Raw genomic sequence first — 23,872 nt, forward strand, 5'->3', positions numbered from 1 at the left:
ATAGATATAGATATATAAAACAAATACACCATAATAGATAACCCCAGCTAGCTATGAGAGGGAAAAGTACCCAATAAATACCAAAGAGGGGAAGGAGGGAGGGTAAACCTGACTGCAGATGCATACCTATCGGACATCTACATTTATGGTAGGTACAAAACTGTACTATGTCCTTCAAGGATGCATCTGCAGTCATCACATATGGGTAGAATACCATAGCCAATCTGGGGGTGGAGGATCTATGTAAAGGATGGTGTAGCTAAAATGCCCTGCAGGACTGCCGTAGCAAAGCCTGCTCTGTATCTGGAATATAAAGGTAAATTGTAATGCTTGGAAAATGTATGCACGGAGCTCCATGTAGCAGCTTCTAAAATGTCCTTGGTAGCCACCCCTCTTAAGAAGGCTGTGGAGGTGGCTGTGGCTCTGGTGGAATGAGGTCTAATGTTAGCTGGCACAGTTTTTCCATGAAAGGAATAACAAAAACGTATGCAATTCCCTATCCATTTTGAAATTGTCTGTTTGGAAATTGCTTTTCCTTGTGCACCAGCAGCATATGCTACCAACAGCTGGTCAGTTTTTTTGTAGCTTTTAGTTCTGTCCAAGTAGTAGCGCAACTGTCTGTGTATGTCCAGGGTGTGCAGAAATTTCTCCCCTTTGTTTTGTGGATTTGGAAAGAAGGTAGGCAGGTGAATTGCTTGGTTTAATGAGACCCTGGATACCTCCTTTGGCATAAATGAAGGATTGGTTCTCAATGAGACTCTGTCCTGATGAAAAATTAGAAATGGCTGTACTGCCATGAGGGCCTGTAACTCAGATACTCTTCTTGCTGAGGTTATGGCCAGAAGGAAGGCGGTCTTCCAAGACAGGAACTGTAGTTCTGCAGATGCTGCTGGTTCAAAGGGAGGCAGAGTTAGTTTTTCCAACACGAAGTTAAGGTCCCAAGTAGGCACTGGAGGTTTCCTTGGAGGATTGATGTTTTTAATTCCTCTTAGAAACTGTCTTAGGAGAGGATGAGAAAAGACAGGTGGATCAGTATTGTACTCTGCTGAAATTGCTGAAGCATGAATTTTAATGGAAGAGTAAGACAGGCCATTGTGGAGCATTTCTGCCAAGTATTCCAGGATATATGCCATGTTCATCACTGTTGCATCTAGGCCCTTTGTGGTGCTCCAAGTGTCAAAAAACCAAGAAGTAACTGCAACTTAAAGAGACCAATAATCACCTGAAAGAAACAGTCCAAATAGTACAAGCAAGAAAATGGTCTCTCCACGATGTATCAAATAAAACGTAGAATCTCAGGAACTCCCAATAATCCAACGAGTCATGTAGATAAAACAAAAACTATTTTATTTTATTCAGAACAAGTGGGAAGATGAGCGCTTTCGCGTGGGTACAACCACACTTCTTCAGATAACATTTACACCCACAGGCAAACATTAAATAGTAAAATAGTAGAGATGTCATTAATTGCTTGATTGATTCAATTAGCAATTAAAGGTATAACCATTAAAATACCTTAAAACAAAGTTAGAGGCAAACTTAGAATTATCAAACTTGAATTAAAAAACACAAAAAATAGACATTACATATATACTATAACATTATAATAAAACTTACAAGACTTACAAGAGTTAAAATTGAGTGTATTAAAGAATGTATGCACTCAGTATTAAGAATATACGTGTACAAACTCTATGCAAGGAAATATATAAAACTACATATGAAGAATATGTGATGCATTAAGTGAAGACACTGAATATATGTTGAGCCTAATGAAGACTAAATGAAGACTTTATGAAGACTTTATGAAAGGAGAAATATATATATATACATATATAGAGATAAATGTGTATACATATAAGTGAATAAAGATATTAAAGTGGCCTACCTAATAGTTTTTTCATATCTTAACATAACTTAGCCATAACCTAATCAAATATAATAATAAACCTTATAGCAAACTATAAAATATGAATCCATAATTGTGTACAAAATATACATATATATGAATATATAGTTATAGAATATTTATTATATAGATATATGTATATGATGTAAATGAATAGTTAAGAAGTCTTATTACAGATACTATATTTTATATAAATAATATTATTATTTATTAAGAAAATCATTCTTTATTAATAATATAAATGTAATTATATAAATATAAAAGTTATAAATATATGTATATATATGTATATATTTCAAGCATCAGGCTATGGGACAACCATAGGATTGTAATAATTTAATAGTTACATATAGCTAAGTGTCTGAAATGTAAGAAAATAATGAACATTAACAGCTTAACGTTTCCTACCATCTAAAATAGGTTTTATGGAAACTGAAGTATTTAAACCAGGGTAACTTTGTGCATTAAATCTTAAAATCCATTTTAGCTCAGCTGTAGCAAGACGATTAGCTATATCACCACCCCTTAAATTCACCGAAATTAACTCTAAAACTCTGAACTGAAAGCTATGATCAGTCTGTTCTTTAACGTGCAAAGCCAAAGCATTAGAATCAGTAGATTTTTTTATTTCATAAAGGTGGTTATAAATTCTGTCAGATAGCCTTCTTTTGGTAAGGCCTATATAAAATGTAGTGCATTTTACGCAAGTGGCTAAATATACCAAATTCTTTGAGGAACAAGTAGCAAAGAACCTCGGGTAAAACGCAAAGTTCAGAGTAGGGTGAATAAAAGGTTGAATAGTGCATATACATGAGCATCTATTACATTTTCTGCATGGATAAGTCCCTAGTCTTTCATCACCATAAGTATTATAATTATTCATCATGTATTAATCCTTGCAGAGAATTTGTTTAAGATTTGCGCAGTTTTTATACAAAAAACTAGGATTTTTCCCTACTAAACGTACCACTGACTCATCAGTAGTTAGGATGTTCCAATTCTTTCGTATTATTTGCTCTAAAGATCTTACATCACTTGTGTATTTAATGGCATAACAAAGTTTCCTAACTTTATTAACATCAGTGTTCTTGAATCCTGGTTGTGTTACTTGACTAAGAGACTTTAATACACAACTATCTGTCTCTGAGGTACCCAAGACATTTTGTTTGATATTCTTAACAAGATTACTATTATAACCTCTATTTACAAATAGGGTTTCTAACTTATCTGCTTCCATCATTAGTGAGTGACCAGTCTGACAGAGCCTAGAAATTCTAACGAATTGACTCTTGATGATGCCTGGAAAAGTGTGCCTTGGGTGCATACTATCATATTTGAGTAGTGTATTTGCCCAAGTAGGTTTCCTATATAATGATGAAGTAACTGTCCCCTGTTCTGTAATAGTGAGTGTAACATCAAGAAAATTAATATTACTCTGGGAGGCATCCATGGTGAATCTCAAATATGAGGAGGTAGATTCCAAGAATTCCAAAAACTGTTTAAATTCTAATTCGGTACCCTCCCATATAACCAGGACATCATCAACAAAACGTTTATAGAATTTAACATTCTTAAAGGTAGGGTGATCAAATAAGAACTTTCTTTCCCAATTTAGAACCACTAAATTTGCGTACGTGTTCGCACAGGGGGTGCCCATGGCTACCCCCCATGTCTGCAAGTAGATCTTATCTCTAAACATAAATAGGTTGTTGCCAAGTACCAAGTCTAAAAGTTGGCAAACTAAAATTATTTTATCTCCATTAAACAAAGTATCACTGGCAAGCAACTCTCTAATGGCTTCCAAGCCTATATCATTGGGAATAGATGTAAACAGATTTTTTACGTCTAGAGTCACTAATAAATATTTGTTATTTTTAAGATCAAGACTTATATCATTCAGATTCTCCAGTAACTGGTAGGTGTCTCTCAAAATCGATGGGACAGCATCCACCACAGGTCTAAGAAGTCGTTCAACAAGTGTAGAAATGGTGGCAGTAACCCAGTTGCTTCCTGATACTATGGGGCGCAAGGGTATGGGTACAACATTTTTATGAATTTTAGGCAGGCCTTTTATGGCCGGAATAAGTGGAAACTCTATATATAAATAATCATATAGGTCAGGACTGATTTGTCTGCACATGAGAAGTTTCAATTTGCATTAAGTTGGAGATTTGTTTCAAAGCCTCTGCCCTTTGATTTGGTGGCAGGTCTGGCATGCCTTTTCTTTTTGGCAATGTGTGGAAATGGAACCTGTATCCTCTGTCTATTATTTGCAGTGTCCATTTGTATCTTGTAATACTGTGCCAATTTTCTGAGAATAAAGAAAGCTTTCCGCCCAAAGGTGCTTCTAATTGAGCCCTGGTTGGCAGAGTCAAAGCAAAGTCATTGAGTCTGTCCTTGTGCAGCAGTTGTAGGTCCTGCACTACCTCTCTGGTTGGGAGGCTGCCATTGACGTCCTCTGTAGGAGCCTCTAGCTTGCCCTCTACCTCTGGCACGCCTGTTCTTGCCTCTCTGAAATCTTTCTGTGTCCGGAAAGGACCAATTCTTGGTAGGCCAATTTCTGCTGAATCTTGGTGGTTGGACTTGTAGAAAATATTTGACTGTTTGTACAGATTTTGCTTTTTCCTCAAATTTCTTTAAGACCTCCTGAGCAGTGGAGCCAAATAACTTTTGCTTTTCCAGTGGGGCATCCAGAAGCTTATCTTAGCTTTAACATGGTCTGGCAGAGATTGTTCCTTCAGCCAAGCATGCCTACGTATGACTGCACCTGTCATAGCTGACCTACATGAAGCTTCCAATGTATCATAACCACACTGTAAGAAATGGTTGCTAACCTGCTGGGAGTTATGTACCAGATCCTGAAGTGATTTTCGATCTAGGGGTTCAGGTGAAGACAGTTTCTTATGTAATTCATCTAACAAATACTCTTGGTACTGTATCATATGAAATTGACAATTTAATGCCCTCATAGAAAGAGTAGCAGAAGTATACACTTTTTTACCCCATCTCTCTAAAGCCATGGACTCCATTTCAGAGGGGAGTGGATTTTTAGTAGTGGCAGCTGCAACCCCTTTAGGGCCCTGGGAGATAGTTTCTGGATCAGCAGAGTGGGCCTTTTAAAGAAAAAGATGCGAGTCCAGTACCCTGTAGTACCTATCGGGTTTGACAGGGGCCGGAGGAAGAGTGTCATGGGTTATGCTAGACTCAGAGTACACATCATCAATGACATTCAAAACAGGAGAAATAGCCAAAGGTCTATGCTGAGGTAAATGCAGAAAAGTTCTTAATCTTTTCCTGGAATCAGAGAATTCCTGGCCCTGCCATTTGAAATGCTCTCTCATAGTGTGAAGGGTCTCCCCGAAGGATAGTTCTTCAGGAGGGGAGGCCGAGGGGATTGATTCCTCTGCATCAGAATCCTTGTAGGCCGAAAAAGCTTCCTCCTGGTAGTCCGAGAGAGCAGAGCCACCAGAGGCCTCCTCTGAGGAGTGGGGATCAGAGGGCTCAACCCTGGGCCTTTTGTCTAGAGGAGGTTGAGAGCCCCTGTCCGGATGGGTTTGAGAGCCCCTAATTAAGGAGATAAGGTCCTCTGCTAAAGTTAGAATCTGTGAACTTGTAGAGGGTCCCTGAGGAATAACCCTGGGAGGCATAGCTTTAGTATGTTTAGCAGCTTTAGCCCTGGTGAATGCCTTAATGGACATGGATGCAGGAGGCCTAGCTGCACCACGTGCTGGTGTAGTTTTGTCTAGAGAAATGGTGTCGGAAGTTTCCAAGACACCAGTTTCTGAAGGAAATTCAATAACCAACTCAGCAGGGGCCTCTGGGGCCGAGGTTGTCGGTTGAGCGGTTTGAGGGGTCGGAAGTACCAAGGACTCGGTTTCAGCCGAGACCGAGACACTTGCGGTAGGCCTGGCCGTGGTTTCAGCCGAAACCTCAGGCCACGTGTGTCGGTCCTTGTCCTTCCGTTTCTTTGTTAAATGTGAAGTCAGAGTGTCCTACGGCATATTGTATGAAAAACTAGCCCCAAAAAATTCCTCTGCAAACTCCGCCCGACGTCTAAGAGTGCGTTGGTTGAAGGAAGCATAGGCTGAACAGGCCGAGACGTCGTGGTCTGGGCCTAGGCAGGGGAGGCAGTAAGAGTGGAAATCCTTATGAGGTATTTGTTTCCCACAAGATAAGCAATTATTAACTTTATCTGACATCGGCTGAGGCAAGAAAGAGTCCCCAACGGGGTACTTAGCTTTTGAAGTCTTCGGTAGCTGAATTACAGGAGCTGGCCGACAGGCACTTGCGAACTGCTTCTGCTTCGGGCACCACGCGGCAAGAAAGACTGGGGAAGATGGCATCGGCTGACGCTTTTATACCCCAGGCGCTGGCGTCGGGAAAGGGCGACATCAGCCGACGCCGGACCCAGACTTTGGAATCCGGCCGACCGAAGGGCTGCCTGAGGCAGGACAACCCATATGTGATGACTGCAGATGCATCCTTGAAGGACATCAGGGCATCAGAGGCTCTCTACCAGCTTCTGGAAAGTGACTCAGTAGGTAGCACAAAGAAATTACATCAGGTTGTAAGGCAAAGACAGAAAGATAAAGAAGACATTCAGACACCCTTCATTAGGGATGCCAGCAACAACCTGCTCCAGTCCACAGGACATCAAAGGCAGATGGAAGGAGTATTTCCAGCAGTTGCTGAATGAAGAAACCCCCACAGAGGCTGCACTGCCTCAGAAACAGCCTACGATGAGAGGAGAAGGAGAGGAGCCCACCCTAGAAGAAGAACAGCACTAAGGAAAAGATGAGGTCACAGCAGACATGATAAAGATGCTGGGTGAGGTGGGGAGAAATGGCTCCAGAGGGCACTCATAGCAGTGTGGAGAGAAATGGCGTATCCCAGATTACTAGTGAATAAGCATACTAGTGCCAGTGTACAAGAACAAAGGGGACATCCACAACTGTGGGCAGTGCATAGGAATCAAACTCTTATCACGTTGCATGAAAGTTCTGATTGATAAACAGATACGCAGAGCAGCAGAATGTAAGTTGAGAGATGAGCAGTTTGAATTCAGATCAGGATGCAGCACAACTGACCCGATGTTTGCAGTTTGACAGATAGTGGAGAAGAAGCTAGAGATGAGGAAAAAGTCCAACTGGGCATTCCTAGACTTGGAGAAAGCATATGACAAGGTCCCAAGAAAGCTGATCTGGTCAGTACTGCAGTGGTTCGAAGTCCCAGAAAAGTATGGTTTTGTACCTACCATAAATGTAGATGTCCGATAGGAATGCATCTGCAGTCCTTACAAATGGGTTGTCCTGTCATCAGGCAGCTCTTCGGTCAGCCGGATTCCAAAGTCTGGGTCTGGCTTCGGCTGGTGTCGCACTTCACCCGACATCATAGATGCAGTTTTTCAGGTATAAAGGCATCAGCCGACGCCATCTTCCTCAGTGTTTCTTGCCCCAGATGCCAGGTGCCCTCTTTGATGGCTACATTTGGATAAATGCCAATATTTCCAAATAGTAGAGAGCAAACACATAAAATAAGCATGTATGTACATATATACAAACAAATACACCATAATAGATCCCCCCCAAGCTAGCTGAAGGATGGCAAATACCCTAGGAGTACCACAGAGGGGAAGGTGGGTGGGTAATCCTGACTGCAGATGCATTCCTATCGGACATCTACATTTATGGTAGGTACAAAACTGTACTATGTCCTTCAAGGATGCATCTGCAGTCCTTACAAATGGGTAGAATACCATAGCTAAACTAGGGGAGGAGGAAAAAAGTAGAGATTATGGTGTAGTTAGGATCCCTTGCAAAACAGCAGTGGCAAAACCTGCTCGGGATCTAGAGTATAAAGATAAATTGTAATGCTTGGCAAATGTATGCACGGAGGTCCAAGTAGCAGCCTCTATAATGTCCTTGGTAGCCACTCCTCGTAAGAAAGCTGTGGTAGTGGCTGTAGCCCTTGTGAAGTGAGGCCTGATGTTCTCTGGAGTTTTCTTTCCGTGGTAGGAGTAACAAAATCTAATGCAATTTCCTATCCATTTGGAGATTGTCTGTTTTGAAATAGATTTTCCTTCCTTTCCTGCTGCATATGCTACCAGAAGCTGGTCAGTTTTTCTATTGGACTTGGTCCTGTCCAGGTAGTAGCGTAATTGCCTATGTACATCCAAGGTATGCAACAGTCTTTCTCCCCTGTTCTGTGGGTTGGGGAAGAATGTAGGTAGGTGGATAGCCTGATTTAAAGACACTCTGGATACCACCTTAGGCATAAATGTGGGATTTGTTCTCATGGACACTCTATCTTGATGGAAGATCAGGAAGGGTTGCACTGCCATTAATGCCTGTAGTTCAGAGACCCTTCTTGCTGAGGTGATTGCCAGTAGGAAAGCAGTCTTCCAGGATAAGTATTGTAATTCTGCTGTTGCTGCTGGTTCGAAAGGGGGAAGTGTCAATTTTTCTAACACAAAGTTCAAGTCCCATGCTGGCAATGGTGGTTTCCTGGGAGGTTTTACATTTTAATTCCTCTCAGAAACTGTCTGAGCAGAGGATGAGAGAAGACAGGAGGATCCAAGCTGTATTCTGCTGAAATAGCTGATGCATGTATCTTGATGGAAGAATAGGACAGGCCTGCATGGAAGAGCTCTGCCAAGTACTCCAGTATGTTGGCAATGTTTACTAGCGCCACATCTTCTCCTTTTGCAGTACTCCAAATGAGATATCTTTTCCATTTTGCTGCATAATTCTTTCTTGTTGAAGGTCTACGAGCCTCAAGGATTATGTCTTTAACCCTTTGGGATAAATCTGGGTTAATTGCCCTTATGTAATGTTCCAGGCAGTTAGCTGCAGAGTTTTCAGGTTTGGATGCAGGATGTTGTAGTTGTTCTGTGTTAACAGCAATGGGATCAGGGGCAGTGTCCATATTTGTTCCCAAGACATGCTCCTCAGCAATGGGGACCAATGTTGTCTTGGCCAGTCTGGAGATATCAGAATGATCCTTGGACGTTCCTCTCTGATCTTCAAAAGCACCTTGTGCATCAAAGGAAGTGGTGGGAATGCATAAGCTGTCAGGTTTTTCCAACTGAAAGATAGGGAGTCCACCTTCCAAGCAAGCAGGTGGTACGTCCTTGTGCAGAATTTCTTTAGCTGGTGATTGAGTGGGGATGCAAATAAGTCTATTTGTGGTAATCCCCATTCTCTTGTGATGGCTTTGAAGATGTCCGGATGCAGCATCCATTCGTGGGCATCTGTGGTAGTTCTGCTTAAAATGTCTGCCAGAATGTTTTCTTTTCCCGGTACAAAAATTGCTTGTAACTGAATGTTGTAGCTCAGAGACACATCCCATAGGTCCAGTGCCAGCCGGCATAGAGGATATGAATGTGTTCCTCCCTGTTTGTTGATGTACCACATAACTGTGGTGTTGTCTGTCCTTATCAACTGACCTTCTTGGAGAAATGGTCTGAATGACTGGATTGCCAATTTTACTGCCAGCATTTCCTTTAGATTTATGTGCAGGCGCAGCTGGTCTTGAGTCCATAAGCCTTGTATGCACTTGTCCAGCATGTGTGCCCCCCAACCGAGGTCTGAGGCATCTGTCGTGATGGTTTAGCTTGGTTGACTGTTGCAGAAGGGCAATCCTTTGTTTGATTGACAGGCCTGAGCCCACCATAGGAACTCTTGTTTCAGGCATGGGATTATTGGAATTTTGGCTTCTAGGCTGTGCTTGTGTTGGGACCACAAATTCTTTAGGTACCACTGTAGCTTTCTCATATGCAGTCTGGCATGAGGGACCAGAATTATGCAGGATGCCATGAAGCCTAGGGCTTGCAGTACTTTTCTTGCAGTTAGATGGTTCTGCTTTGTTAATGCCAAGAAGTAGAGAGGTAGTTGCTCTTGCTTTTCTGAAGTTAGGAATGCCATTTGTTTTGATGTGTCCAGCTCTGCACCCAGAAAAGTTATTCTTTGGGATGGAGTCAGCCTTGACTTTTTTATATTGACTGTATATCCCAGGGCTTGCAGTAGGTAAATGACTCTTTGTAAGTCTTCTGTTAGTTTGCTTTTGTTGTCCGCTTGAATCAGGCAGTCATCCAGGTAGGGATAAATTTGGGTCCCCTGAAGTCTGCAATGAGCAATTACTGATGCCAGGCATTTCGTGAACACTCTGGGTGCAGTAGATAAGCCAAAGGGCAATGCTGAGAATTGATAATGCTCTGATCCTGCAAGAAATCTGAGGTATCTTCTGCAAATTGGTCGTATGGGGACGTGCAGGTATGCCTCCTTGAGATCTAGAGTTACCAGCCAAGACTCCTTGCCCAGCATGGGAAGAAGCTGCTGTAGGGTCAGCATTTTGAGTTTTGGAACAATGAGGAATGTGTTTAAAGCGGACAGGGCGAGAATAGGCCTCCATTTGTTCTCTTTTCTTGGTACCAGGAAGAGTCTGGAGTAAAATCCCTTTCCTTGCTCCATAGATGGTACCTTTTCCACAGCTCTCATTCTTAATAATTGAGATATTTGCTTTAGAGCCTCTGCCCTTTGAGTAGGTGGTAGGTTTGGCATTCCTCTCTTTCCTGGTAGAGTACGGAAATGGAACCTGTAACCTTGGTCTATAGTTTGCAAAATCCATTTTTCCCTTGTGAAGCAATGCCAGTTTTTTTAAAATAAAGTTAGCTTTCCGCCTAAGGGTGCTTCCAGTTGTTCCCTGGTAGGCGGTGCCTCATCCAAGTCACTGTGATTGTGTTGTTGTAGTGGTGGTGGCTGCGTCCGTGCCTCGCTGGTTGTTACCTTGCCACTGGCGTCCCCTGTAGGCACCCCTGGATTGGTTTCTGCCTCTTGAACGCCTATTCCTGCCTCTCTGTGTCTTAGAGGAGTCTGGAAAGGACCAATTTTTGGAGGGCCAGTTCCTGCTAAACCTTGGAGGTTGAACCTGTAAGAAATCTTTCACTGTTTGTACAGATTTCGCCTTCTCTTCCATCTTCTTTAGTACCTGCTGTGCAGGGGAACCAAATAAATTGACCTTGTCCATGGGTGCATCCAAAAGCTTAGATTTGACATGGTCTGGTAATGCCTGCTCCTTCAACCATGCATGTCTCCGGATAACTGTGCCAGTCATGGCTGATCTAAAGGAAGCCTCCAGTGCATCATAGCCACATTTTAAAGAATGGTTACTAACCTGCTGTATGTTATGTACCATTTCCTGAACATATTTTTTATCTAGAGATTCTTCAGAGGACAGCTTTTTAGTTAACTGGTCAAGCATAAACTCTTGATATTGAATCATATGGAATTGGCAGTTCAAAGCTCTAGCTGACAAAGTAGCAGAAGTGTAAACTTTTTTACCCCATCTCTCTAAGGATCTGGATTCCCTTTCAGAGGGGAGGGGGTTTTTAGCAGATGTAGCTGCTACAGCTTTAGGACCCTGGGAGATGGTCTCTATATCTGCAAAAGGAGCCTTGTATAAATGGTGATGAGTGTCCGGGACCCTGTAGAACCTATCGGGCTTAGCAGGGGCCGGAGGTAATGAATCAGGAGCAGTGCAAGCATCATTAAATGCATCATTTACAACAGAAAGAACTGGAGGTATAGCTAAAGGCCTATGCTGTGGCAAATGTAGAAAGGTTCTAAGCCTTTTTCTGGAGTCTGAGAAATCTTGCCCCTGCCACTGAAATTGTTCCCTCATAGCATGCTGTAGCTTTAGCTGCTTTAGCCCTGGCAAAGGCCTTAATAGACATGGCTGCAGGAGGCCTAGCAGCTCCACGTGCAGGGGTTGAAATATCCAAGGGAATAGTGTCTGCTAATTCCTGAGAAACCGCAACAGAAGGTTGGATTTCAGAAGCCGATTCCACCAGGCTGGAAGAAGCCTCGGTAGAAGGCATGTTTTCGGCCGGGGGAAGAACCGCTTGCTCGGTTTCAGCCGAAACCGAGACACTTGCGGTTGGCTTAACCGCGGTTTTGGCCGAAACCGCGGACCGCAAGTGTCGGTCCTTTTCCCTGCGTTTTTTGATAATTTGTGAAGTCGGAGGGTCCGACGGCATGATATAAGCAAATTCAGAGCTGAAAAACTGTTCTGCAAATTCTGACCGACGTCTAAGCGTCCGTCGGTTAAAAGAAGCACAGGCTAGACAAGCTGCTACGTCGTGGTCTGGGCCTAAACAAGGTAAGCAGTAAGAGTGGAAATCTTTATGAGGTATTTGTTTCCCACAAGTTAAACAGTTATTCACTTTTTCTGACATCGACTGAGGCAAGAAAGAGTCCCCAACGGGGTACTTAGCTTTTTAGAAGTCTTCGAAGTAGTATTCGGTATGAAATCTCTGGTTCTGACCGACCGGCACTTGCGAACAGCTTCTGCTTCGGGCGCCACGCGGCAAGAAAGACTGAGGAAGATGGCGTCGGCTGATGCCTTTATACCCGAAAAACTGCATCTATGACGTCGGGTGAAGTGCGACACCAGCCGAAGCCAGACCCAGACTTTGGAATCCGGCCGACCGAAGGGCTGCCTGACGACAGGACAACCCATTTGTAAGGACTGCAGATGCATCCTTGAAGGACATCACTACTAGAATTAGTGCAGGCTATGTACAAGGACCCAATGTCGCAAGTATGAACAGTTACAGAGATGAAAACTCTCAGTTGGTAAACTTGCTTGGCAACACAAGACAAATGCAGAAATCCAAAAGTTCCAAGCACCGAACCATGCACGAAGGACCTCAATGCAGATGAAAGTAGTAAAAAACAGTCTTTAATGAAAACAGATTTGCATTTCTAGAGATTTATATCAATATTTTGTGGTTGAATTCCCTACCATCCCGAGCATGGGTTGCCCAAGGTAAATAAAAATCACCTCTTCCCCAGGCGCAGGATGGATTACTGAACCTAGATCTATTTATATAGAGAAATCACTTAGACCCATACTGAATGGATATGAAACAGTGCTTAGGGACTCAAACATTTTTTGAAGGATTGATACTGTTTCTTGTATGAAAATGAGGTACAGGGTGAGGAGTATTTGGTCACTTTAGATGTTACATCACTCTTTATTTGCATTCCGAATGATAAAGGACTATAATACTTGATGAGATTCTAATTGATATTAAGGCCATGGATGGGAACAATATAGATTTGATTTGTTTCCTTTTGTAACTAGTGTTAAGAGTTTAACATTTTCAATTTTGATGGTAAATATTTTTTTACAGATGTCTGGCGTAGCCTTGGGTACTCCAGTTGCGAACAGCTACGCCAACTTTGTCATGGCTAAATGGGAGCAGTCCCAGTTACTGAAAGGGAATATGTTTGTGAAAAATATTCTATTTTACAGGCGTTTTGTAGATGACCTGTTATTTTATGGAGAGGAAAGTACAGTTGTGTACACCTACCATAAATGTAGATGTTCGAGTGTCTTCACTGTTGCAGTCATAACTGTGGGGTGCTCCTGCCGGCAGGCAGCCCGAGGTCGGCCAGAATCCCAAAGTCTGGGTCCGGCGTCGGCTGTACGAGCTAGTACCCTGACGTCAGTACGCTTTGGTACATAGCCCTCAGCAGACGCCATCTTCTCCAGCCTTTCTTGCCCTAGATGTCAGAAGTCCCCAACAAAACAAAAATGAATCCAACAAGGAAAACACAAATACACCACAAAAAAGGAAAAGGGAGAAAAAAGAGGGGATAGGAGGGAGGACCGACTGCAACAGTGAAGACACTCGAACATCTACATTTATGGTAGGTGTACACAACTGTACTGTGTTCTTCGTGTTTCACTGTTGCAGTCATAACTGTAGGGTGGAATCCCAAAGCAGTGTAAAAGGGGAGGAGGCTTTAGATAGAAGAAGGGAGGCAAGAATACCCTGCAAGACAGCAGAGGCAAAGCCTGCCCTGGACTTAGAAAACAGGGGAGATTGTAGTGCTTGGAAAAGTATGCACAGAACTCCAAGTGGCAGCTTCCAAGATATCCTTGGTAGGGACTCCTCTGAGGAAAGCTGTAGAAGTGGCAGCTGCTCTAGTAGAATGACTTCTAATGGTACCTGGAAACTGTTTCCCATGATGAGTGTAACAAAATCTGATTCCATAAGCAATCCATTTGGAAATAGTTTGTTTAGAAATAGGTTTTCCAAGAGAACTGGAGGCAAAAGAAACAAACAATTGATTAGACTTTCTGAACTCTTTAGTCTTGTCCAGGTAAAATCGTAACTGTCTGTGTACATCTAATGAATGCAAAATCCTTTCCCTTTATTTTGAGGATTTGGAAAGAAAGTAGGAAGGTGAATTGTCTGATTTAAAGCCACTTTCGAAATCACCTTAGGCATGAAAGTAGGATTGGTCCTCAAGGATACTCTGTCCTGATGGAAAATAAGGTATGGTTCCACAGCCATGAGAGCTTGCAACTCTGAGACCCTTCTGGCAGAGGTCAATGCTAATAAAAGAACAGTCTTCCAGGATAAAAACTTAATATCTGAAGATGCAGCAGGCTCAAAAGGAGGCAAAGTAAGTTTTTCTAAAACATAATTAAGATCCCAGGCAGGGACAGGAGGGGTCCTGGGAGGCCGCAAATTTTTAACCCCTCTAAAGAATTGCTTCACCAAAGGATGAGAAAAAACAGGAGGATCAGAACTGAAATGCGCAGAAATAGCAGAAGCATGAATCTTAATGGAAGAAAAGGAAAGTCCTTTAGATAAAAGTTCGAAGGTAAAGCAAAATAGAAGAGAGATCAGGTACCAGAGGATCCGAGCCTCGGTCCTGCATCCAAATACAAAACCTCTTCCATTTAGAGGCATAGGATTTCCTAGTGCTAGGCCGTCTAGCTTCCAAAAGAACATCCAAAACTTGTTTGGGAAGACTAGAGGAAATCAAATTCCTTTGAAGAGCCAAGCTGCCAGGCAAAGGGTCTTGAGGTTGGAATGTAGTAACTGACCCTGATGCTGGGACAAAGCGAAGGGTTCAGTGGGAGAATCCAAGGAGGCCCCAAGAACAGGTGCTTTAAAGTTGGATACCAAAACTGTCGAGGCCAATTTGGAGCAATCAAGATGAGGAACTTGGGCTTGTCCTGTTTTATCTTCAGTTATACCGAGGTAGTAGAGGAAGAGGAGGGAAGGCATATGCTGAAAGGCTTCTCCAGCTGAAGGACAGGGCATCCACTCTCCAAGCTGTTTTGTGGAAGGACCTGGTGCAAAAGCGAGGCAGCTGATGATTGAGATGGGATGCAAACAGATCTATCTGGGGACATCCCCAAACTGCAGTAATCCTGTTGAATAAGTTGGTGTCTAGCATCCATTCGTGAGGATCTGAAATGTTTCTGCTCAGGCTGTCTGCTAAGAGATTCTGTTTCCCTGGAATGAATTGAGCCTGGAGATGTAGATTCAAATTTAGAGCTGTGTCCCATAAAGCCATAGCTAGTCTGCAAAGGGGGTACGAATGAGAACCCCCCTGCTTGTTGATGTACCACATGACCGTGGTGTTGTCTGTGTGAATTAGCAGAGGCCCTGGTTGTAAAAGGTTCTTGAAGGCTAGAAGGGCATTTTGAACTGCCAACATTTCCTTCAGATTGATGTGCCAGTGAAGATGGTCCTTTGTCCAGGTTCCCTGCTGGCAATTGTCTAGAAAGTGTGCTCCCCAAGCATAATCCGAGGCGTCCGTGGTTAGGATTTGAGTAGGTTGAGGAAGACGAAAAGGCTTTCCTTCGTTTAAAGTGCATACCCTGGACCACCAGAGGAACTCCCTCTGAAGGCAGGGGATCAGAGGAATCAGAATATCCAGATCATGGTAATGCTGTGACCATACACTTTTCAGATACCATTGAAGCTTTCTCATGTGAAGCCTTGCGTTTGGAATCAACAGAATTAAGGAAGCCATGTAGCCCAGAGCCTGCAGGAATTTCCTTGCAGTGAGCTGAGATAGAGTTGCTAAGGTGTTGAAAGTAGAAGCCAGCTGAGTTTGTTTTTCTGGAGTGAGGAAGGCCCTTTGTAAGGTTGTATTTAAGAGGGCTCCCAAGAATACCATTTGTTGAGAAGGGATCAAATTTGACTTTTTTGTGTTCACTGAGAATCCCAGTAGGAGGAAAAGACGTTGAACAAAGTCCAGATGTTGAAGCAGAAGACCTTTGCTGTCTGCCTGAATAAGGCAGTCGTCCAAATAGGGGTAAATCTGGATCCCCTGAAGTCTGCAGTAAGCCACTACTGGTGCCAGGCACTTGGTAAAGACTCTGGGCGCAGTACATAAACCAAAGGGCAGTACAGAGAATTGAAAGTGCCTCGAACCTGCCTTGAACCTGAGGAATTTCCTGCGTTCTTGCCTGATGGGAATATGTAAATAGGCTTCCTTTAAGTCCAATGTCACCATCCAGGCGTCCTGAGAGAGCATTGGAATTAGTTGCTGCAGAGTAAGCATCTTGAATTTTGGAATTTCCAAAAGGTGTTTAACACAGAAAGGTCCAGAATAGGTCTCCATGAGTTTTGTTTTCTGGGAACCAGAAACAGTCTTGAATAAAAACCTTTTCCCATCTCCAAGAGTGGAACAGGCTCTATGGCTCTCATGGCCAGAAGAGCATCCACTTGAGTTAAGGCCTCTGACCATTGATGTTTTGGCAGATCTGGCCAACCATGAGCCCTTGGCAAAGTGTGAAAGTGGAATTTGTAACCTTTTAAAATCACGTCCAATACCCATCTGTCCTGGGTAATATGAGTCCAATTTCTGTAAAAAAGAGACAGTTTTCCTCCGAGAGGGGCATCCAGGTGAAGGGGTCCTGAAGCCCAACCGAGAGAGTCATTGAGCTTGCTTTCTTTGAGATTGGGATCTGTCTTCTCCCCTTCTAGGTGAAGAAGCAGTCCATTGTCTAGATCTGTAAGAGGCCTGACCTTGACCACGACCTCTGGGCCTATATCTTCCCCTTTGAGGCCTGTCAGGCGTGGGAAAGGACCAATTTTAGAGGGCCAATTCCTGGAAAATCTAGGAGGCTGAACTTGCAAGAAATCTTTTACAGTCTGCATAGACTTTGCCTTTTCTTCCATCTTTTAATAACTTCCTCAGCCTTGGATCCAAAAGAACATCATGTTGAACAGGGGCATCTAATAACTTAGCCTTAACCTGTTCAGGCAAACTTTGTTCACGAAGCCAGGCATGTCTCCTAATAACAGTACCAGAGGCTGCAGCCCTGCAAGAAGCATCCAAAGCATCAAAACCACAATGTAAGCTATGCTTGTTCACTTGTTCAGTAGCATGCAAAACATCCTGAAGTTCCTTATCCTCTGCACAAGCAGGAAGGGAAGCAAGCTTTTGCTTTAAAACAGACAATAGAAATTGCTGATACTTAAACATATGAAACTGGCAATTTAAAGCCCTTACAGACAGGGTAGCAGAAGTATATACCTTTTTCCCCACCTGTCTAAAGCACGAGAATCCTTCTCAGAGGGAATAGGATTTTTAGAAGTAGCAACCTTAGCAGCCTTAGAGCCCTGAGAAATATTTTCAGGATCCGCAGAAGGGTTTTTAAATAAAAATAAATGAGAGTCAGGAACCCTATAAAATCTATCAGGCTTAGAAGGAGCAGGAGGCATGGAATCAGGATTCAAATTAGCCTCAGAAAAAGCATCATCTACAATGTCCAAAACAGGAGGGATAGCTAAAGGCCTATGCTGAAGAAGAAGAAGAAATTCCCTAAGCCTCTTCTTGGAAGCAGAATACTCCTGTCCTTCCCAATGAAAATGTTCCCTCATCTCATGCAAGGTTTCCCCAAAAGAGAAATCCTCAGGCGGAGAGGCCGAGGGTAAAGAGTCCTCAGCATCCAAATCCTCATAAGGAGGAAAGGAATAGTCCTGATCTGAGGAAGAAACAGAAGATACAGAAGCCTGGTCAGAAGAATCCAGAGTAACATCCTGTCGAGGCCTTTTCTCAGGAGGGGGGTGAGAACCCCTAATCATTGTAAGCAAATCTTCAGCCATCTTTAATAATTGCTTTTGTGTCTTGGGAGTGGATTCAGAAGCAGCTTGAGCAGGAACTTTAGACTTAACAGGAGTCTTTGTCTTTGCCTTTGCCTTTGAAATAGTGATGTGAGTAGGCCTGAAAACCCCCTCAGAAGCCGGTACCTGCACAGCGGTTCCGGACCCATCTGAAGGAGCGACGTCCGAAGGTCCTGCAGCAGTTAAAATAGTGGGCCTTGATGGCTCCCCATGGGAGTCCATATCGGCCATCGGTTCAGAAGTGGCGGACGACAGGGGCTGCAAAAGCGCCTCACTGACGACAGCCGAACCGGACGCTGGCTCCAGCTGCAACGAGTCCTGTTTGGACCTCGGAGGCCTGTCTTTGTCTTTGCGCTTCTTTTGAACTCCGGTAGTGTCCGACGACATTCTATAATTGAAGCGTCTGCCAAAATAATTTAAAGCCCAATCGTACCTGCGCTTGATAGTACGAGAGTTGAACCTGGCACAGAACCGACAACAAGAAACGTCGTGGTCAGGACCTAAGCAAGGTTAGACAGTAAGAGTGGAAATCTTTATGAGGTATTTGTTTCCCACACGCTATACAATTATTAACTTTTTCTGACATTGGAGGAACAAGAAAAAGATTCCCCAACGGGGTACTTAGCTTTGAGAAGAAAAGTAAGAACTTCAGACTGACAACAACCAAATACGCTGTTCGAAAATCGCCAACCAACGACTTGCGAGCTGCTTTCCACCGCACGGCAAGAAAGACTGGAGAAGATGGCGTCGGCTGAGGGCTATGTACCAAAGCGTACTGACGTCAGGGTACTAGCTCATACAGCCGACGCCGGACCCAGACTTTGGGATTCTGGCCGACCTCGGGCTGCCTGCCGGCAGGAGCACCCTACAGTTATGACTGCAACAGTGAAACACGAAGAACATCTGTAGAAATGCTACTTGAGTTTATGACATTTCAGAACAATAGTAGTGATTTTTTGCATTTTACAGTAACATACTCAACACAACAAGTAGATTTTCTTGACAAGAGAGTAAATGTGGACAATGAAGCCATGAAAATCTACACCAAATTATATAGAAAGGAATGCTATCGGAATGTCTATCGCAACAGTATGCACCCCCCACATATTTTTAAAAATGTTGTCAATAATCAGGCTCTACGAAACTCTAGACTGCATGCTAGAGAGTAAGATTTTATTATGAGCTGGATACTCTTAAAGAGGAATTTATAGTTAGAGGCTATAAGCCTTATGAAACAGATGAAGCCTGTCATAATGCTATGAGCATGCCTCAGACAAAGGAAAACCTTATTTTTTTCTCCCCTAATGTTCACAGGAGCACCTTTCATAATGGGAGGGACAGGGATACTAGTTTGAAGTTCAGCCTAACACATACAGCTGATAGCAATATGATTAAAAACATAATGAATAAGAACTGGCATATTTTGGAAAGTGATTATCGCATTAAAGGGATTGTAGGGAATAAACCAAGATTTGTTTATAAGAAGTCACTTAAGCAAATTTTATGTTTTTCTGACAAAATGAACCCTAAAAAACTTATACAACAGGGGACTAGCAGTTGTAATAACTGTGCTTTCTGTAAATATATGGATAGTGACAATAATTTTATTCACCCTGTGACACAGAAGTTATACATATTTCTTGTGACAGCGAATTGTGAAAGTCAGAATATTACTTATTTAGCTCAGTGTGTGAGCTGTCAGGGATTTTATGTTGGTAAAACCAACAGACGCCTCAGAGAACATACACGTGCTCACTACTATTGTTTTAGGAAACGTTCTGATCATAGTGCTACAGCTAAACATATGCTTTGTTATGGTGATAACCATTTTTGTAATTTTTTAGTGATTGACACTTTTGAGGCAGGGATGAGAAAAGGAGACACAGTAAATAAAACACAGCAGAAGGAATTGAGGTGGACTCTACTCTTGGCAGCTCATAAATCACCAAGTCTTAATGACCATGTTTCACTTAAGCCAGTTCTTAAAGAAGGAAACTTAGGAAATTATTTGTATTTTATACACATGCTTATATTTATATATAAATATATTTTTATTTTTTTATTATTTTTTGTGGAACGTAGGCATTTGTACTAATGGTGAGAACCCTCTATTGCTATGCTGTTTTCTAATTAAGTAATTTATTGACTATGCTTATAATGATTGGCTGGTTGTGTTTGATTCAGTGTATTTAAACAGGTGTGTTAATTTGATAACTTTATATGGTCTAAAGAAGCAATCAAGAGAGATTGCCAAAGCGCTTACCCATTTGCCTATCTGTTTTTTTAGAGTGTTTTTTACTACTTTCATCTGCACTGGGATCCTTCGTGCATGGTTCAGTGCTTGGAATATTTGAATTTCTGCAAGTAAGAACAGTGTTCAACCTCAAAGACAGGTTCCCAGTGGGAGTGGGTATAACACCAGGGTACAACTCTGAGCCCACTGCTGTTCATACTGGTGATGGATTACATTAGCAAACAGGTCAGAGGTGACAGATCAACAAAGTTGCTGTATACAGATGATGTGGCATTACAGACAGACTCTGGCCAAGAAATTCACCAAAGGACAGGGGAATGGAATGTAAACTGAAGGCATATGAGATGAAACTAAGCACAGATAAGATGCTGCCAATGGCAGCAAACTGGGGAAATCAGAAGAAGCTGAGAATTAAGACAGAAGGGAAGATAGTGGAACAGGTAAACAGCTTCAAGTGTATGGGAAGGGTGTTTGAGAAGAAGGGAAGTCTGAATAAAGAGGTCAAAGCTAGAATCAGAGGGGTTGCAGCCAGCAAGCATACAGTCTCAGGTGTAGTCTATGACAGAAGAATACCAAAGAAGCTGAAGTAAGGTATACAGGACAGTGGTGCGATCAGTGCTACTGTATGGTACAGAAACCTGGGCAGTAAAGGCAGAGCATATGAAGAAGCTAGAAGTGATGGAAATGAAGTGCCTGAAAAGGGTGGCAGGATGCACGCTGTGGGACAAATGAAGAAATGACGACATAACAGCAGAAGCCAAAGCAGCTCCAATTGCAGAAAAGATCAAAGAGAACAGATTATGCAGGTTTGCACACATGTGCAGAAAAGCAGAACACAATCTGGTGAAGACGACTTGGGACAAAAAGGAAGACGGTAAGAGGAAACAAGGATGTCTAGCAAAGGGGTCTATATTAAAATTGCGAAGAAGCATTACACTGAACGCCTCTTCAGCAAAACACAAAAAGACCGAACGCACGAAACCGCAATTTCTTTCCCTGGGAAAGAAATTGCAAGCCACACAAACAAACACACACACACACACACACACACACACACACAAAATTTAAAACATAACTAAGTGGGGGGCCGTGCACCCCACACCCCCCATAACTGAGATTGCACTACAGGTGGATAAAGGGAAATGCTACGGCTCAGGCCAAATGATTTTTTTCCCTGGGAAAAAAATCTCTGGCCTGAGCCTTCACTATTTTCAGACTTTGGGCTGTATGTGTCGGTGAAACAGCATTCGCTGTAATGCTGTTTAGTCGATTTAATATCAACCCCAGCAAAGAGGTGGATGGACTGTGTAAAAGAAGATCTGAGACAGTCAGGCATGAGTGTTGAAGAAGGCAGGAGTGTGGCACTGAATAGAGAGATGGCGACAGTTACTACGATATCCAAAACTTCATGTACAAAATTGGGAAAAGGGGGATGACGATGATGATGATGCATCCAACTCAAATGACATCTTAGAATTCTGACAAGCAATCAATAAATCATCAGAACAATTAGTATCTGCAAGGCACAATATGGGAAGATCCTTACCCTTAGCTCTGGTTCCTCAAAGTAATGGAGAGAGATGGTCTTCAGGTCATTAGTCCCAGGATCATATTCTACTACAGAGAGCTGCAAAACAGAAAAAGATATATTAAAATACTGAGAAAAGATCAGTAGATGTCAAATTACATTACACCCTTTCATGCTCAATGGTCATAGCACATTTTACATGGATTAAAATGCTACATTGCTTCAGAAAAATACAACCAACATGACAACATAGTGCCACTGACATCCAAAAATATTCCAAAATCACAAATAAATTACCTAGGGCTAATTCATCCGTGCTAGGCTGGTTGATGACTTACTTGTCAAAAACACTAACAGAGCACACTCAACAACTAGCCTGCAATGCCATACAAACCCAGTCAACCTGCACAGCTCTCAACACCCACACATTACAGACACAAAAATACAGCAAACATACTTCCAATGAGGGAATCAAGCCTCCCCTACACCCACCCGACAAATGTATATACCCAACTTCAAAAATGCATTTATTGAGAGGCTTGGAAAACTGAGTCGCACAAACATCTATTTCACATATGGCATAGATTTTATCACACAAACACTAACTGAATCTCCTACGTACACACAGACTGTTACACACACGCACGCACTCATGCACAAGTATGGTTTCAATCCCACACAAACAAGAACAAACTCATGCACAGCACACTTTTCAAACACTTATGCCAAATCTATGTGCAGAATAATCACCAAACACACCTAACTGTAAAAACTGTAAATCTCATTAGCAACCTCTTACAAACACATACATCTCTAAGAAAAGTACAGTTGTGTACACTTACCATAAATGTAGATGTTCGAGTGTATTCACTGTTGCAGTCATTACAATTGGGTTATCCTGCTGGCAGGCTACCCTCAGTCAGCCTGAATTCCAAAGTCTAAGTCCGGCGTCTGCTGCTATTGCCTCTTCCCTGACGTCAGTGCGCCAGGGGTATAAAAGATGCAGCCGACGCCATATTCTTCAGTTTTTCTTGCCCCAGATGTCAGGTGCCCCCAAAAGGGTAGGCTAAAAATATGTCAATAAAACATGCATGCACCAAAGTATATATTTTGCCTTCATCTACAAGCAAATCCACCACATAGGTTGTATAGAACAGAGAAGTACAGATAAGTTCCAGCAAAGAAATGGGGGACGGCGGGTGGGTAACCTGGACTGCAACAGTGAATACACTCGAACATCTACATTTATGGTAAGTGTACACAACTGTACTGTGTTTCACTGTTGCAGTCATTACAATTGGGTTGAATCTCAAAGCTAAGGTTGGGAGGCTGGAGCTAAATAGCATTAGGAGCGACTATTAGGCCCTGCAGAACTGCAGTGGCAAAGCCTGCCCTGGATTTAGAGTAGAGTGGTAAGTGATAGTGCTTTGTGAAGGTGTGTACTGAACTCCAAGTGGCCACCTCTAAAATATCTTTGGTTGGTACTCCCCTGAGGAAGGCTGCTGAAGTGGCTGCTGCTCTGGTTGAATGTGGCCTAATGCCCTTAGATACTGGCTTGCCATGTTGTGAATAGCAGAAATTAATGCAGTGGCCTATCCACTTTGAAATAGTCTGCTTTGAGATAGCCTTTCCTTGTGATCCTGCAGCATATGCCACTAGTAATTGCTCTGTCTTTCTGAAAGCTTTGGTTCTGTTCAAATAGAAGTGTAGCTGTCTGTGTATGTCCAAAGAATGCAAAATTCTCACCCCCTTATTCTGTGGGTTTGGATAAAAAATAGGCAGATGAATAGTTTGGTTAAGGGCCACACTGGACACTACCTTAGGTATAAATGTCGGGTTTGTCCTCAGAGAAACCCTGTCTGGATAAAAAATGACAAAAGGTTCCACAGCCATGAGTGCCTGTAGCTCTGAGACTCATCTTGCAGAAGTTATTGCTAGGACTAGAGCTGTTTTCCAAGATAAAAACATTATATCAGCTGTAGTGGCTGGCTCAAAAGGAGGCAGGGTGCGTTTTTCCAAGACATAATTGAGGTCCCATGCAGGTATTGGTGATCTCCTTGCAGGCCTTAAATTTTTGGCCCCTCTGAGGTACTGCCTTAATAAAGGATGAGAAAAGATTGGTGGCTCTGTATTATAATGAGCTGAAATGGCAGAGGCATGAATTTTTATAGATGAAAAGGATAGGCCTTTGTCCAGCATCTCAGTCAAGTATTGCAAAATCTAAGGAAGCTGTATTCCTTG

The 23,872-nt window shown here is 42.7% G+C and overlaps 1 protein-coding gene across 1 annotated transcript in view; it reads right to left on the minus strand.

The window, feature by feature from the left end:
- CPSF1 (cleavage and polyadenylation specific factor 1) overlaps positions 1–23,872 on the minus strand; it is a 2,236,766-nt gene that overhangs the window by 2,009,788 nt on the left and 203,106 nt on the right. The window contains exon 5 of the mRNA XM_044069873.1: positions 21,650–21,730. Coding sequence (XP_043925808.1) covers positions 21,650–21,730 — 81 coding nt within the window. The remainder of the gene's footprint in view (positions 1–21,649; positions 21,731–23,872) is intronic.

This window comes from Protopterus annectens, chromosome 4.part0 (assembly GCF_019279795.1).
Source record: "Protopterus annectens isolate FY-2018-M chromosome 4.part0, PAN1.0, whole genome shotgun sequence".
Lineage (NCBI taxonomy): Eukaryota > Metazoa > Chordata > Ceratodontiformes > Protopteridae > Protopterus > Protopterus annectens.